This window comes from Oncorhynchus kisutch, linkage group LG23, assembly GCF_002021735.2.
Source record: "Oncorhynchus kisutch isolate 150728-3 linkage group LG23, Okis_V2, whole genome shotgun sequence".
Lineage (NCBI taxonomy): Eukaryota > Metazoa > Chordata > Actinopteri > Salmoniformes > Salmonidae > Oncorhynchus > Oncorhynchus kisutch.
The window spans coordinates 39,476,265-39,489,053 of NC_034196.2; the positions used below are offsets into that span (position 1 = coordinate 39,476,265).

Consider the following 12,789-nt stretch of genomic DNA (forward strand, 5'->3'; position numbering starts at 1 on the left):
TCCAACTGCCACAGAGTAAGAGTGAGACAGAGAAACATGTGTCTCAGTTGCCTATTGACTGAGGTGCATGTTGGGCCATAGAAAATCAGGACATTTAACAAGTACTACCTTGCTGATTTCTGCACAACTGACTGCCTGATTGGACCAAATCAAATTTTGGGGATTTCCTTGGGGGGGGGGGGGGTATATTCTTTCTTCTGTTATGAGATGCATTAAGACTATACTATACAAACTGGATAACCTGTCAATTGATAAATGCAATAGTGTATTAAAGTAAAGCCCATTAATTGACTGCATTGCCTTGATTCTTGCTCTATTAACAAGAAAAAAGGGGGAAGTTGTACAATGCATTTAACTGAATTATGTCTTCCGCATTTAACCCAACGCGGGGTGCTGCCTAAATCAACATCCACACCATCGGCGCACGGGGAACAGTTGCCCAAACTACCTTGCTCAGGGGCAGAACTACAGATTTTTACCTTGTCAGCTCGGGGATTCGATCACCTGCATTGAATCACCTGCACCTGCAGTGCTTCTACACCTGCATTGCTTGCTGTTTGGGGTTTTAGGCTGGGTTTCTGTACAGCACTTTGAGATATCAGCTGATGTACGAAGGGCTATGTAAATAAATTTGATTTGATTTGATCCAGCAACATTCGGTTACTGGCCCAACACTAACTGCTAGGCTACCTACCACCCCAATTATTATATTGCCCTAGTAAATAAATAGGTTATAAACTCTGCCACCTGAGTTGACCTTTTTTTGTCCATTGGGATGAGTTTCTTTGAGAAGCAGATGTTTTCTACTAACACAGCACAAGACTGGGGAATAAATCACAAGAAAATGCAACGTTCAATTAAGTATTTTATTAATTGAAACCACCTACAGTTGTATTACCACTGACATAGTGTTACCAATCCTGACCTAAGGGCGTAAGACACGCTCTGGGCCAAAGAAGAGATCACTTGAACAACCAAACAATGCAATCCTGGGCCTTTGGGGGGAAAAAACTAACAAAAAAAAACAGGGCAACAGTTATATTTAACAACATTTACAGAGTCAAAGGATTGTACAGGATCACAGCTTTCAGAGATATTTGATGCGTACGTACGTGTAGAGACAAAGAGCCTCATAGGAGACTTAGTTGCATTGTTTTTTACGGTATAGAACAATCAAGAGGCATGGGAACTATAGGGGCACACAGTCTGTCTTCTCACGTCTACAGACAGAGGTGCAGGATTGAGTCTATTCTAACAAGTGATACGCCAGTGTACAGAGGCTATGCCAGATATGGTTGAGAGAAGCATTAGAGGTAAGTGCTAAAAATAAGTCCTCCATCGAAGTGATATGGAGAAATGCTGTAAATGTTAAGGGAAAGGTAACAAGACGCCTGATAAGGATCACTGCTAGTCTTAAATTGGAAAATGTCACATGTTGACGCATTTACTGTGCCGTCTTCGCTACTCCTTCTCCAGACCATCTACTATCAAATCAGAAATGACATCAGGTGAGATTTGACATGTCAATTGAAACAGTGCTTTAGTTGAGTCGTTCCACATGAACACAATCCACTGGTAAAATAGTATTACACGGTTGTGTTTAAAATGAGTTCACAGATTCCATATATAGACGTAGATTATTTATCATTCCACTCAGAAGCACAGATTACGCTAACGTGTCATTACAACAAAAGCCTGTATTTACTTAAAATCCTCTGAAAATGGGCAAATGTAATAAGTGTACCAACTGATAAATAGCAATATGTTAAATCCTACATTTAATGTGTCTGAACAAAGGATTACTGTATCTGCATAAGAAAATACTGGGATTAAGTTTAAACTACGGAGGAATTTTAACTATAGATGTCTTCAAGGGGTCAGCCATCGTCTTACGATAAAATATCAAAAGGTTAAAAGAATAAAAAACATTTAATATTATATTCAAAATGAATTCAAGGGTAGACCTCTTCATATGGACTTCTGTATATAAACCAAAATACTATCCTCACATTTATATAACAGAATCAGCTGTTAAGGTCTCGTGATATTAACTTGAAACCTTTGATAAATGTACCACATGTATTGTCTATATTAAGTGCTTCAATGTCAAAACACTCACTAACTTTCACAATAATCGTACAGGTCAAATAGTGCCACTATGTGAGGAGAACATTTCCAAGGAAAAGGTTTGCACACTAGCTAGCTAGCACAAACTACTGTAGAACGTTTGTCTAAAAACATGCATTACGGATATAGGTATATTTAGTTGGCTATTACCATCGAGCTCTACTAACACATTCTATTTGGTGTCTTCGTAGAGAATTTAAGAGAAAATAAAAAAAGTTATACAATAAAGTGAAAATAATCAAACATTTAAAGTAAACAATATATATATTTTAACTGTAAAGACTCGGTACTAGCCTCATGTCTTCCAAAAACAAAGTACATTTTCAAATTGGCTTTGCATCATTACAAATGTTTCTTCATAACATGTTAAAAAGCTAAATTCCTTCCAAAATCTTCAATACATGAAAAAACGCAAACCTTTTGGTAAGGACAAAACATATGTTGGTATGCAAAAGTCCATTGTGGAAGTGTAGACATACAATCCAATGTCTAACTAAATGCTTATGTCGTTCAAATGTCAGTAATATTTCTAATGAAAATGTGTAAATGATATTATAAATGTAATATCACCAGCATGTGTAAATGATATTATAAATGTAATATCACCAGCATGTGTAAATGATATTATAAATGTAATATCACCAGCATGTGTAAATGATATTATAAATGTAATATCACCAGCATGTGTAAATGATATTATAAATGTAATATCACCAGCATTGGAAAAAGGCAATATTTGCAAAGTACAGATCTATAAATAGTTCCCTAAAAGGAAACTTTGTCAATCAACAAATCTACCTAGGACAGCAAAACTACCGAACCACTTAAAACAAACTAAGACGACATTACGAGTTGAGCTGACGGAAACCTACTGAACTGTCGCGCTCAAGTACCTTCAAGAAAACAAAAATAGTTCTGCCTGAAAAACCTGTGATGTCAAAGAAACATAGCAGTCTAACCTTTATAAAGCTCTCTATAATATCCAAAAAGAACTCATTTATAAAGTGCACTATAAATACTAAATTTGATCTTTACAACAATAGTTTTCAACTTAGAATCTAAAACACATACGATTAGAAAAGACAAGAGGCATTGGTCTTTACACTACTCAAAAAGCAGAAGTATATTTTTTGCAATAAAGGATAAAAAAATAAATGGCTCAGCTGCATAAACTCTGATCTCAAGTCCAACATCAGTGAAATACTGCAGTCTGAAAAGATACGGATGCAGCTGCGACTGACCCAATCTGGGGAATATGTTTAAACATCCCAAATTGTTAATGTGCAAAATTAGGGATTGGAACGCTTTTGAACTGCGTTTTCTAACATGATAGTGCAGCCTTCCACACAACTAAGGACATTACTGTGTTTTATCTGGGGTTGTTATTACTGTTGTAAATGAGAGGCAAGAGACTGAAGATCCTAACCACATTTTTTTAGATCCACAATTAATCCCTTTCCAGGATTTACACCTTGGTGCATCTTCTGTATGAAAAATAAACATTCCCAGGTGAAAGGAACCTTAAAAAGGTTGAAAAATGAGGAAAAGCTGGGAGGAAATTGGATGTCCAAATCACCTGCCTATTCTCAATGGAAGCCATATTTGTGTAAAATACTCAACTTAACTGGTTCAATATGTCCAATGTTTACTTAAACTACATATCAAAATAAAAACTTCTGAGTAAGACTATTCTACATCTAGCCACTATTTATATATCCAAGAGCTAGCGTTGGTAATTCCACTAAACTGGAGACAAGAAAAATCCTCTCTCTTGACTGAAAGGCAAATAAATGGTTTTTATGAGAGGAAGGAACAATACAGCAATATTGAATAAAGCAATAGAGTCAAATGGGTCACAAACAATATTACGTTCAATACAAGAATGACAACATCAACATCAAAATAAAAGGACCACAAACATAATGCAATGTTTCCATACAAAAATGCTACGCCAGTCAATTTAAGGACGAGTATTCATCATTTACATTTTACACAACTGTTTTTGTTAAAACAGTGGCCAGATAAATAAATTACAGAAAATATATTCACACACTTTTGTTGCGTATTCATGGCTCTTTCACAGGCTCGCGAGGGGGGGTAGCTTCCTATGTGACCTTGGGCGGCGTCTCGGGTCTCCTCTCCGAGGTGTTGCGTTTGACTTTGGCCGCGGCCGGCTGGCCCTCCTGGTTGAGAGAGGGGCTGGACTGGGACTTCTTGAGGCCCGCGTCGCCATCTTTGCCAATGAGCAGCTCCTTCACGCCCTCCCTCAGGAGCTTGACGTACATCTCATAGCGGTTCTCCTACAGTGGAGAGACGACACAGAGAATGGGGTGTTACGGTGTAGAATACAAACACATGTAAGACTTATATACTGGCGAACAAGAAATGATGGAAAACAACTACAGCAACTACTTTGGTTTATCACCGGAAATTATAATAAAGAAATATAGGTAAACACAGCAATGAATGATATCGCCACCTCTGGCCTGATCACGTATCCAATGAATGATATCGCCACCTCTGGCCTGATCACGTATCCATTGAATGATATCGCCACCTCTGGCCTGATCACGTATCCATTGAATGATATCGCCACCTCTGGCCTGATCACGTATCCATTGAATGATATCGCCACCTCTGGCCTGATCACGTATCCATTGAATGATATCGCCACCTCTGGCCTGATCACGTATCCAATGAATGATATCGCCACCTCTGGCCTGATCACGTATCCAATGAATGATATCGCCACCTCTGGCCTGATCACGTATCCATTGAATGATATCGCCACCTCTGGCCTGATCACGTATCCAATGAATGATATCGCCACCTCTGGCCTGATCACGTATCCATTGAATGATATCGCCACCTCTGGCCTGATCACGTATCCAATGAATGATATCGCCACCTCTGGCCTGATCACGTATCCATTGAATGATATCGCCACCTCTGGCCTGATCACGTATCCATTGAATGATATCGCCACCTCTGGCCTGATCACGTATCCATTGAATGATATCGCCACCTCTGGCCTGATCACGTATCCATTGAATGATATCGCCACCTCTGGCCTGATCACGTATCCATTGAATGATATCGCCACCTCTGGCCTGATCACGTATCCATTGAATGATATCGCCACCTCTGGCCTGATCACGTATCCAATGAATGATATCGCCACCTCTGGCCTGATCACGTATCCATTGAATGATATCGCCACCTCTGGCCTGATCACGTATCCATTGAATGATATCGCCACCTCTGGCCTGATCACGTATCCATTGAATGATATCGCCACCTCTGGCCTGATCACGTATCCATTGAATGATATCGCCACCTCTGGCCTGATCACGTATCCATTGAATGATATCGCCACCTCTGGCCTGATTACGTATCCATTGAATGATATCGCCACCTCTGGCCTGATCACGTATCCATTGAATGATATCGCCACCTCTGGCCTGATCACGTATCCAATGAATGATATCGCCACCTCTGGCCTGATCACGTATCCATTGAATGATTTCGCCACCTCTGGCCTGATCACGTATCCAATGAATGATATCGCCACCTCTGGCCTGATCACGTATCCAATGAATGATATCGCCACCTCTGGCCTGATCACGTATCCAATGAATGATATCACCACCTCTGGCCTGATCACGTATCCATTGAATGATATCGCCACCTCTGGCCTGATCACGTATCCATTGAATGATATCGCCACCTCTGGCCTGATCACGTATCCAATGAATGATATCGCCACCTCTGGCCTGATCACGTATCCATTGAATGATTTCGCCACCTCTGGCCTGATCACGTATCCAATGAATGATATCGCCACCTCTGGCCTGATCACGTATCCAATGAATGATATCGCCACCTCTGGCCTGATCACGTATCCAATGAATGATATCACCACCTCTGGCCTGATCACATATCCATTGAATGATTCCCTCTCATGCCTCTCTACAAGTCTGCCAAATATCATGACAACCAAACAAGTTAAATAATATTGTGCTGATTATAGCACTAACAATGTCAAAATCTAATTTTATTTGTCACATACACACGTTTAGCAGATGTTAATGCGAGTGTAGCAAAATGCTTGCGCTTCTAGTTCCGACCTTGCAGTAATATCTAATATCTAACAATTTCACAACATCTACCTTATACACAAGTGTAAAGCAATGAATAAGAATATGTAGATGAAAATATGGCCGAACGGCATAGGCAAGATGCAGTAGATGGTATAGAGTACAGTATATACATATGAGATGAGTAATGTAGGGTATGTAAACATTATATAAAGTGGCATTGTTTAAAGTGACTAGTGATGCATTTATTACATCCCATTTTTTATTATTATAGTGGCTAGAGATTTGAGTCAGTGTGTTGGCAGCAGCCAATCAATGTTAGTGATGGCTGTTTAACAGTCTGATGGCCTTGAGATAGAGGCTGTTTAACAGTCTGATGGCCTTGAGATAGAAGCTGTTTTTCAGTCTCTCGGTCCCAGCTTTGATGCACCTGTACTGACCTCGCCTTCTGGATGATAGCGGGGTGAACAGGCAGTGGCTTGGGTGGTTGTTGTCCTTGATGATCTTTTTGGCCTTCCTGTGACACCGGGTGGTGTAGGTGTCCTGGAGAGCAGTTTCCCCCCGGTGATGCGTTGTGTAGACCTCACTACCCTCTGGAGAGCCTTACGGTTGAGGGCAGAGCAGTTGCCATACCAGGCGGTGATACAGCCCGACAGGATGCTCTTGAGTGTTTTTGGTGACAAGCCGAATTTCTTCAGCCTCCTGAGGTTGAAGAGACGCTGTTGCGCCCTCTTTACCACACTGTCTGTGTGGGTGGACCATTTCAGTTTGTCAGTGACGTGTACGCAAAGGAACTTAAAACTTTCCACCTTCTCCACTACTGTACCGTTGATAGGGGAGTGCTCCCTCTGCTGTTTCCTGAAGTCCATGATCATCTCCTTTGTTTTGTTGACGTTGAGTGCGAGGTTATTTTCCTGACAACACACTCCGAGGGCCCTCACTTCTTCCCTGTAGGCCATCTCATCGTTGTTGGTAATCAAGCCTACCACTGTAGTGTCGCCTGCAAACTTGATTGAGTTGGAGGTGTGCATGGTCACACAGTCATGGGTGAACAGGGAGTACAGGAGAGGGCTGAGAACGCACCCTTGTGGGGTCCCAGTGTTGAGGATCAGCGGGGTGGAGATGTTTCCTACCCTCACCACCTGGTGGTGGCCCGTTAGGAAGTCCAGGACCCAGTTGCACAGGGCGGGATTGAGACCCAGAGTTAATGACAAGTTCGGAGGGTACTATGGTGTTAAATGTCAGCATCTATGTTAAGGTAACGACCTTATTCAAGTTCATTGTTTCATGGCAACCCTTTTGCAGTGCTTGGACCCCTACTTACCACAGGATTAAGAGGTGAAATCACAGGTCGATAAGGCAATTCATTACAACAAGAAAGGGCATCCAGTCAAGGTTGTGTCCCAGTGCTGTAAGTCTCCACATTCCAGGATGTGTTCCTTGTTTAACCAGAGAAACAGATATATCTGCAATTCGAGTGACTGCAGCATTCTCTCATCATTTCTTTAAGGTTCTATGTGACACATAACAATTCCAGGGAGACAGACTAACACACAGATAGCAACAACCCCAGAGACATGTTCTTCTGTAGTATGAAACAGTTCAAAGTATTTCTGAGATGTTAAGAGACTTACAGTAGAGAGGGGCCAGGGGAGAACGTTTCTGTTCTCCCTCAGTGATTAAAGATAATTCTATTAATTCAGGGAAGGATTCATTGGAGATCGACAACAGAATTAATGAGTTGGTCATGAATGTTTAATTGTTCTTTATCATATCTCCCTGTGGTAGAATAACTCTGCTAAAATGGAGTAATAATGAAGCAAACTGGAATAGCAGAAGCATTGATAAGACGTGTGGCAGAGAGAGGGACTTGGTTCTCAGATGATCGTCCTGGCCCAGCACTAAATCCTCTTAACCCTGCTGATTACTAATTCAATACCGTTTCTGACTGTCACCCCCACCTGCATGCCAAGCTTGTACTAATGGAATACCAATATATAAAAGAAATACATTAGAAAACTAAAGTACATATAACTAGATCTACCGTAGATCTAAAAAGAGATCTCCTTGGCTTTGCATCCAGATCATTCCTTGACCAATTAGCGCATTAGTTTCCCTGTGGTTGGGGAGGGGTCTGCTTTGACATGGTGCGGATCGGGAGTGAAGGAGCAGTTGGGAGGTTAATGTAGCCGGTGTGTCGACCAGGACTCTCCTGCCACAACAGTCTTCAATGCTTCAACTGGAGAACAAGGTGAAGGGGCCGTTGATCTTATCGCCCAGGGCCCATAGGTAAAAAAAAAAAAACATCTCAAATGATCTGTTCATACCTTCATACTACAACAGGACATAAAATAGAAAGTGTGAGTAATGCCATCTCATGCAGACTTTTTGGATACTGTAGGTGGAAAAATAATTTTCCTTCGGCACAGAGGTAGAGCTAGCTCATTGATTACGGTAGTGTTTCACAGAGGTAGAGCTAGCTCATTGATTACGGTAGTGTTTCACCGAGGTAGAGCTAGCTCATTGATTACGGTAGTGTTTCACAGAGGTAGAGCTAGCTCATTGATTACAGTAGTGTTTCACAGAGGTAGAGCAGGCTCATTGATTACGGTAGTGTTTCACCGAGGTAGAGCTAGCTCATTGATTACGGTAGTGTTTCACAGAGGTAGAGCTAGCTCATTGATTACGGTAGTGTTTCAGAGGTAGAGCAGGCTCATTGATTACGGTAGTGGTTCACAGAGGTAGAGCTAGCTCATTGATTACGGTAGTGTTTCAGAGGTAGAGCAGGCTCATTGATTACGGTAGTGGTTCACAGAGGTAGAGCAGGCTCATTGATTACGGTAGTGTTTCACCGAGGTAGAGCCAGCTCATTGATTACGGTAGTGTTTCACCGAGGTAGAGCTAGCTCATTGATTACGGTAGTGTTTCACAGAGGTAGAGCTAGCTCATTGATTACGGTAGTGTTTCACAGAGGTAGAGCAGGCTCATTGATTACGGTAGTGTTTCACCGAGGTAGAGCTAGCTTATTGATTACGGTAGTGTTTCACCAAGGTAGAGCTAGCTCATTGATTACAGTAGTGTTTCACAGAGGTAGAGCTAGCTCATTGATTACAGTAGTGTTTCACAGAGGTAGAGCTAGCTTATTGATTACGGTAGTGTTTCACCAAGGTAGAGCTAGCTCAAAAGGCAGTGCTTGATTTTTGTATTTATTACGGAGGCAGCTAGTCTTCCTGGGGTCCAGCAAAACTAAGGCAGTAATACATTAAAAAAGAAACATCAAAACATTCACAACAGATTTCCCAACATATTAAGTGTGCCCCCTCAGGCCCCTACTCTAGTACCACATATCTACAACACAAAATCCATGTGTATGTATAGTGAGTATGTTATTGTGTGTTTGTATGCATGTGTCTGTGCCTATGTTTGTGTTGCTTCATGGTACAGAATCAATGTGCGGGGGCACCGGTGTCGAGGCAATATGTACATGTAGGTAGAGTTAAAGTGACTATGCATAGATACCAACAGAGTAGAAGAGGGTGGGGGGGGCAATGCAAATAGTCTGGGTAGCCATTTAATTAGCTGTTCAGGAGTCTTACGGCTTGGGGGCAGAAGCTGTTGAGAAGCCTCTTGGACCTAGACGTGGCGCTCCGGTACCACTTGCCGTGCGGTAGCAGAGAGAACAATCTATGACTAGGGTGGCTGTAGTCTCTGACAATTTTTAGGGCCTTCCTCTGACACCGCCTGGTATAGAGGTCCTGGATGGCAGGAAGCTTGGCCCCGGTGATGTACTGGGCCGTACGCATTACCCTCTGCAATGCCTTGCGGTTGGAGGCTGAGCAGTTGGCATACCAGGAAGTGATGCAACCAGTCAGGATGCTCGATGGTGCAGCTGTAAAACTCCTGAGGGGGAATAGGTTTTGTTGTGCCCTATTCACGACTGTCTCGGTGTGCTTGGACCATGTTAGTTTGTTGGTGATGTGGAGGTCAAGGGACTTGAAACTCTCAACCTGCTCCACTACAGCCCCATTAATGAGAATGTGGGCGTGCTCAGTTGTCCTCCTCCTGCAGTACACAATCATCTCCTTTGTCTTGATCATGTTGAGGAAGAGGTTGTTGTCTTTCCACACGGTCAGATCTCTGACCACCTCCCTAAAGGCTGTCTCATTGTTGTCGGTAATCAGGCCTACCACTGTTGTGTCATCAGCAAACTTCATGGTGTTTTAGTCGTGCCTAGCCGTGCAGTCATGAGTGAACAGGGAGTACAGATGGGGACTGAGCACGCACCCCTGAGGGGCCCCCGTGTTGAGGATCAGTGTGGCGGATGTGATGTTACCTACCCTTTCCACCTGGGGGCGGCCCGCCAGGAAGTCCAGGATCCAGTTGACGAGCTCTGAGGGGACTACGGTATTGAACGCTGAGCTGTAGTCAATGAATAGCATTTTCACATAGGTGTTCCTTTTGTCCAGGGGTGAATGGGCAGTGTGGAGTGCAATAGAGATTACGTCATCTGTGGATTTGGTACGCAAATTGGAGCGGGTCTAGGGTTTCTGGAATAATGGTTTTGATGTGAGCCATGACTAGCTTTTCAAAGCATTTCATAGCTAGACGTGAGTGCACGGGTCGGTAGTCATTTAGGCAGGTTACCTTAGTGTTCTTGGGCACAGGGACTATAGTGGTCTACTTGAAACATGTTGGTATTACAGACTCAGACAGGCAGAGATTGAAAATGTCCTGGTAATCCATCTGGCCCAGCGGCCTTGTGAATGTTGACCTGTTTAAATGTTTCTCACATCGGCTGCAGAGAGCGTGATAACAGAGTCATCCGGAACAGCTGATGTTCTCATGCAAGTTTCAGTGTTTACTTGCCTCGAAGCGAGCATAGAAGTTATTTAGCTCGCCTGGTAGGCTCATGTCACTGTGCAGCTCTCGGCTGTACTTCCCTTTGTAGTCTAATAGTGCAAGCCCTGCCACATCCGACGAGCGTCGGAGCCTGTGTAGTACGATTCGATCTTAGTCCTGTATTGATGCTTTGCCTGTGATGGTTCATCAGAGGACATAGCAGGATTTAGCTTCCGGGTTAGAGTACCGCTCCTTGAAAGCGACAGCTCTACCCTTAGCTCAGTGCGAATGTTGCCTGTAATCTATGGCTTCTGGTTGGGGTATGCGTCCTCGATGCACTTATTGATAAAGCCAGTGACTGACGTGTACTCCTTAATGCCATTGGAAGAATCCCAGAACATATTCCACTCCGTACTAGCAAAACAGTCCTGTAGTTTAGTATCTGCTTCATCTGACTACTTAAAAAAATAAGTATTGTTTTTTTTGTCGCTGGTGTTATTGGGGCTTCCTGCTTTAATTTTTGCTTGTAAGCAGGAATCAGGAGCACAGAGTTATGGTCAGATTTGCCAAGTGGAGGGCGAGGGAGAGCTTTGTACGCATCTCTGTGCGTGGAGTAAAGGTGGTCTAGAATTGTTTTCCCTCTGGCTGCACATTTAACATGATAATAAAAATGAGATTAAACTGATTTAAGTTTCCCTGCATTAAAGTCCCCGGCCACTAGGGGCGCCGTCTCAATGAGCGTTTTCTAGTTTGCGTATGGCGGTATACAGCTCATTGAGTGCAGTTTTAGTGCCAGCCTCGGACTGTGGTGTTATGTAGACAGCTACGAAAAATACAGTCTAATCTGAGGTGAGTAATCGCAGTTCTGATGTCCAGAAGCTCTTTTCGGTCATAAGAGACAGTAGCAGCAACATTATGTACAAAACTAGTTACGAATAACGCAAAAAACAAAAATAGTATGGTTGGTAAGAGCCAATAAGACTGCAGCCATCCCCCTCCGGCGCCATCTTCATACAGTCATGGCTCTATGTAGTACTGTTCGGCTCCCATAGTCAACTTGGGGACTGTGAAGAGACCTCTGGTGGCATGTCTGGGGTATGAATGAGGGTCTGAGCTGTGTGTGCCAGTAATTCAGACAGACAGCTCGGTGAATTAAACATGGCAATACCTCTCACAAAAACAAGTAGTGATGAAGTCAATCCCTCCCTCACTTTGAGCCAGGAGAGATTGATATGCATACTATTAATATCAGCTGCCTGTGTAAATGCAAGGGCCAGCCGTGCTGTCCTGAGCCAATTGCAAAGTCCCTCTTTGTGGCACCTGACCACATGGCTGAACAGTAAACCAGGTGCAACAAAACTAGAATCTGCCTTGTTGATAGTGCTGTTAAGAACCCAGAGTAACGCTTTATTATGAACAGACTTCTCCCCAGCCTAGCTACTCTTAATCAATATGTTATGAACATGACAGTTTACAATCCAGGGTCCTCCAAGCAGTTTAGTCTTCTAAACTTGCTAAATTTCCACATGATTCATTATAAGATTTAGCTGAGGGTTAGGGTTTAGTGAATGATTTGTGTAAGTGCTGTGCTTGATGACTGTCATTCACAGAGGTATGCCCGTAACTGTCTATGCCCTCTCTCTCTAGCTTTTGTTTTGGCGATTGTGGGCCGGACACAGTAAAAAGACTGCATTCAACCATTAACAGATTGAAGAAAAAGTTCTGA

At 42.8% G+C, this 12,789-nt stretch overlaps 1 protein-coding gene across 7 annotated transcripts in view; it reads right to left on the bottom strand.

The window, feature by feature from the left end:
* Window positions 1–852: 852 nt before the first annotated feature.
* The window catches only part of psd3l (pleckstrin and Sec7 domain containing 3, like), a 157,707-nt gene continuing 145,770 nt past the window's right edge, over window positions 853–12,789 (bottom strand). For all 7 annotated transcript variants that reach the window (XM_020457339.2, XM_020457338.2, XM_031802301.1 and 4 more), the window contains one exon: window positions 853–4,427. In XM_020457339.2, the coding sequence (XP_020312928.2) occupies window positions 4,233–4,427 (195 nt within the window). In that variant the 3' untranslated portion in view covers window positions 853–4,232. The remainder of the gene's footprint in view (window positions 4,428–12,789) is intronic.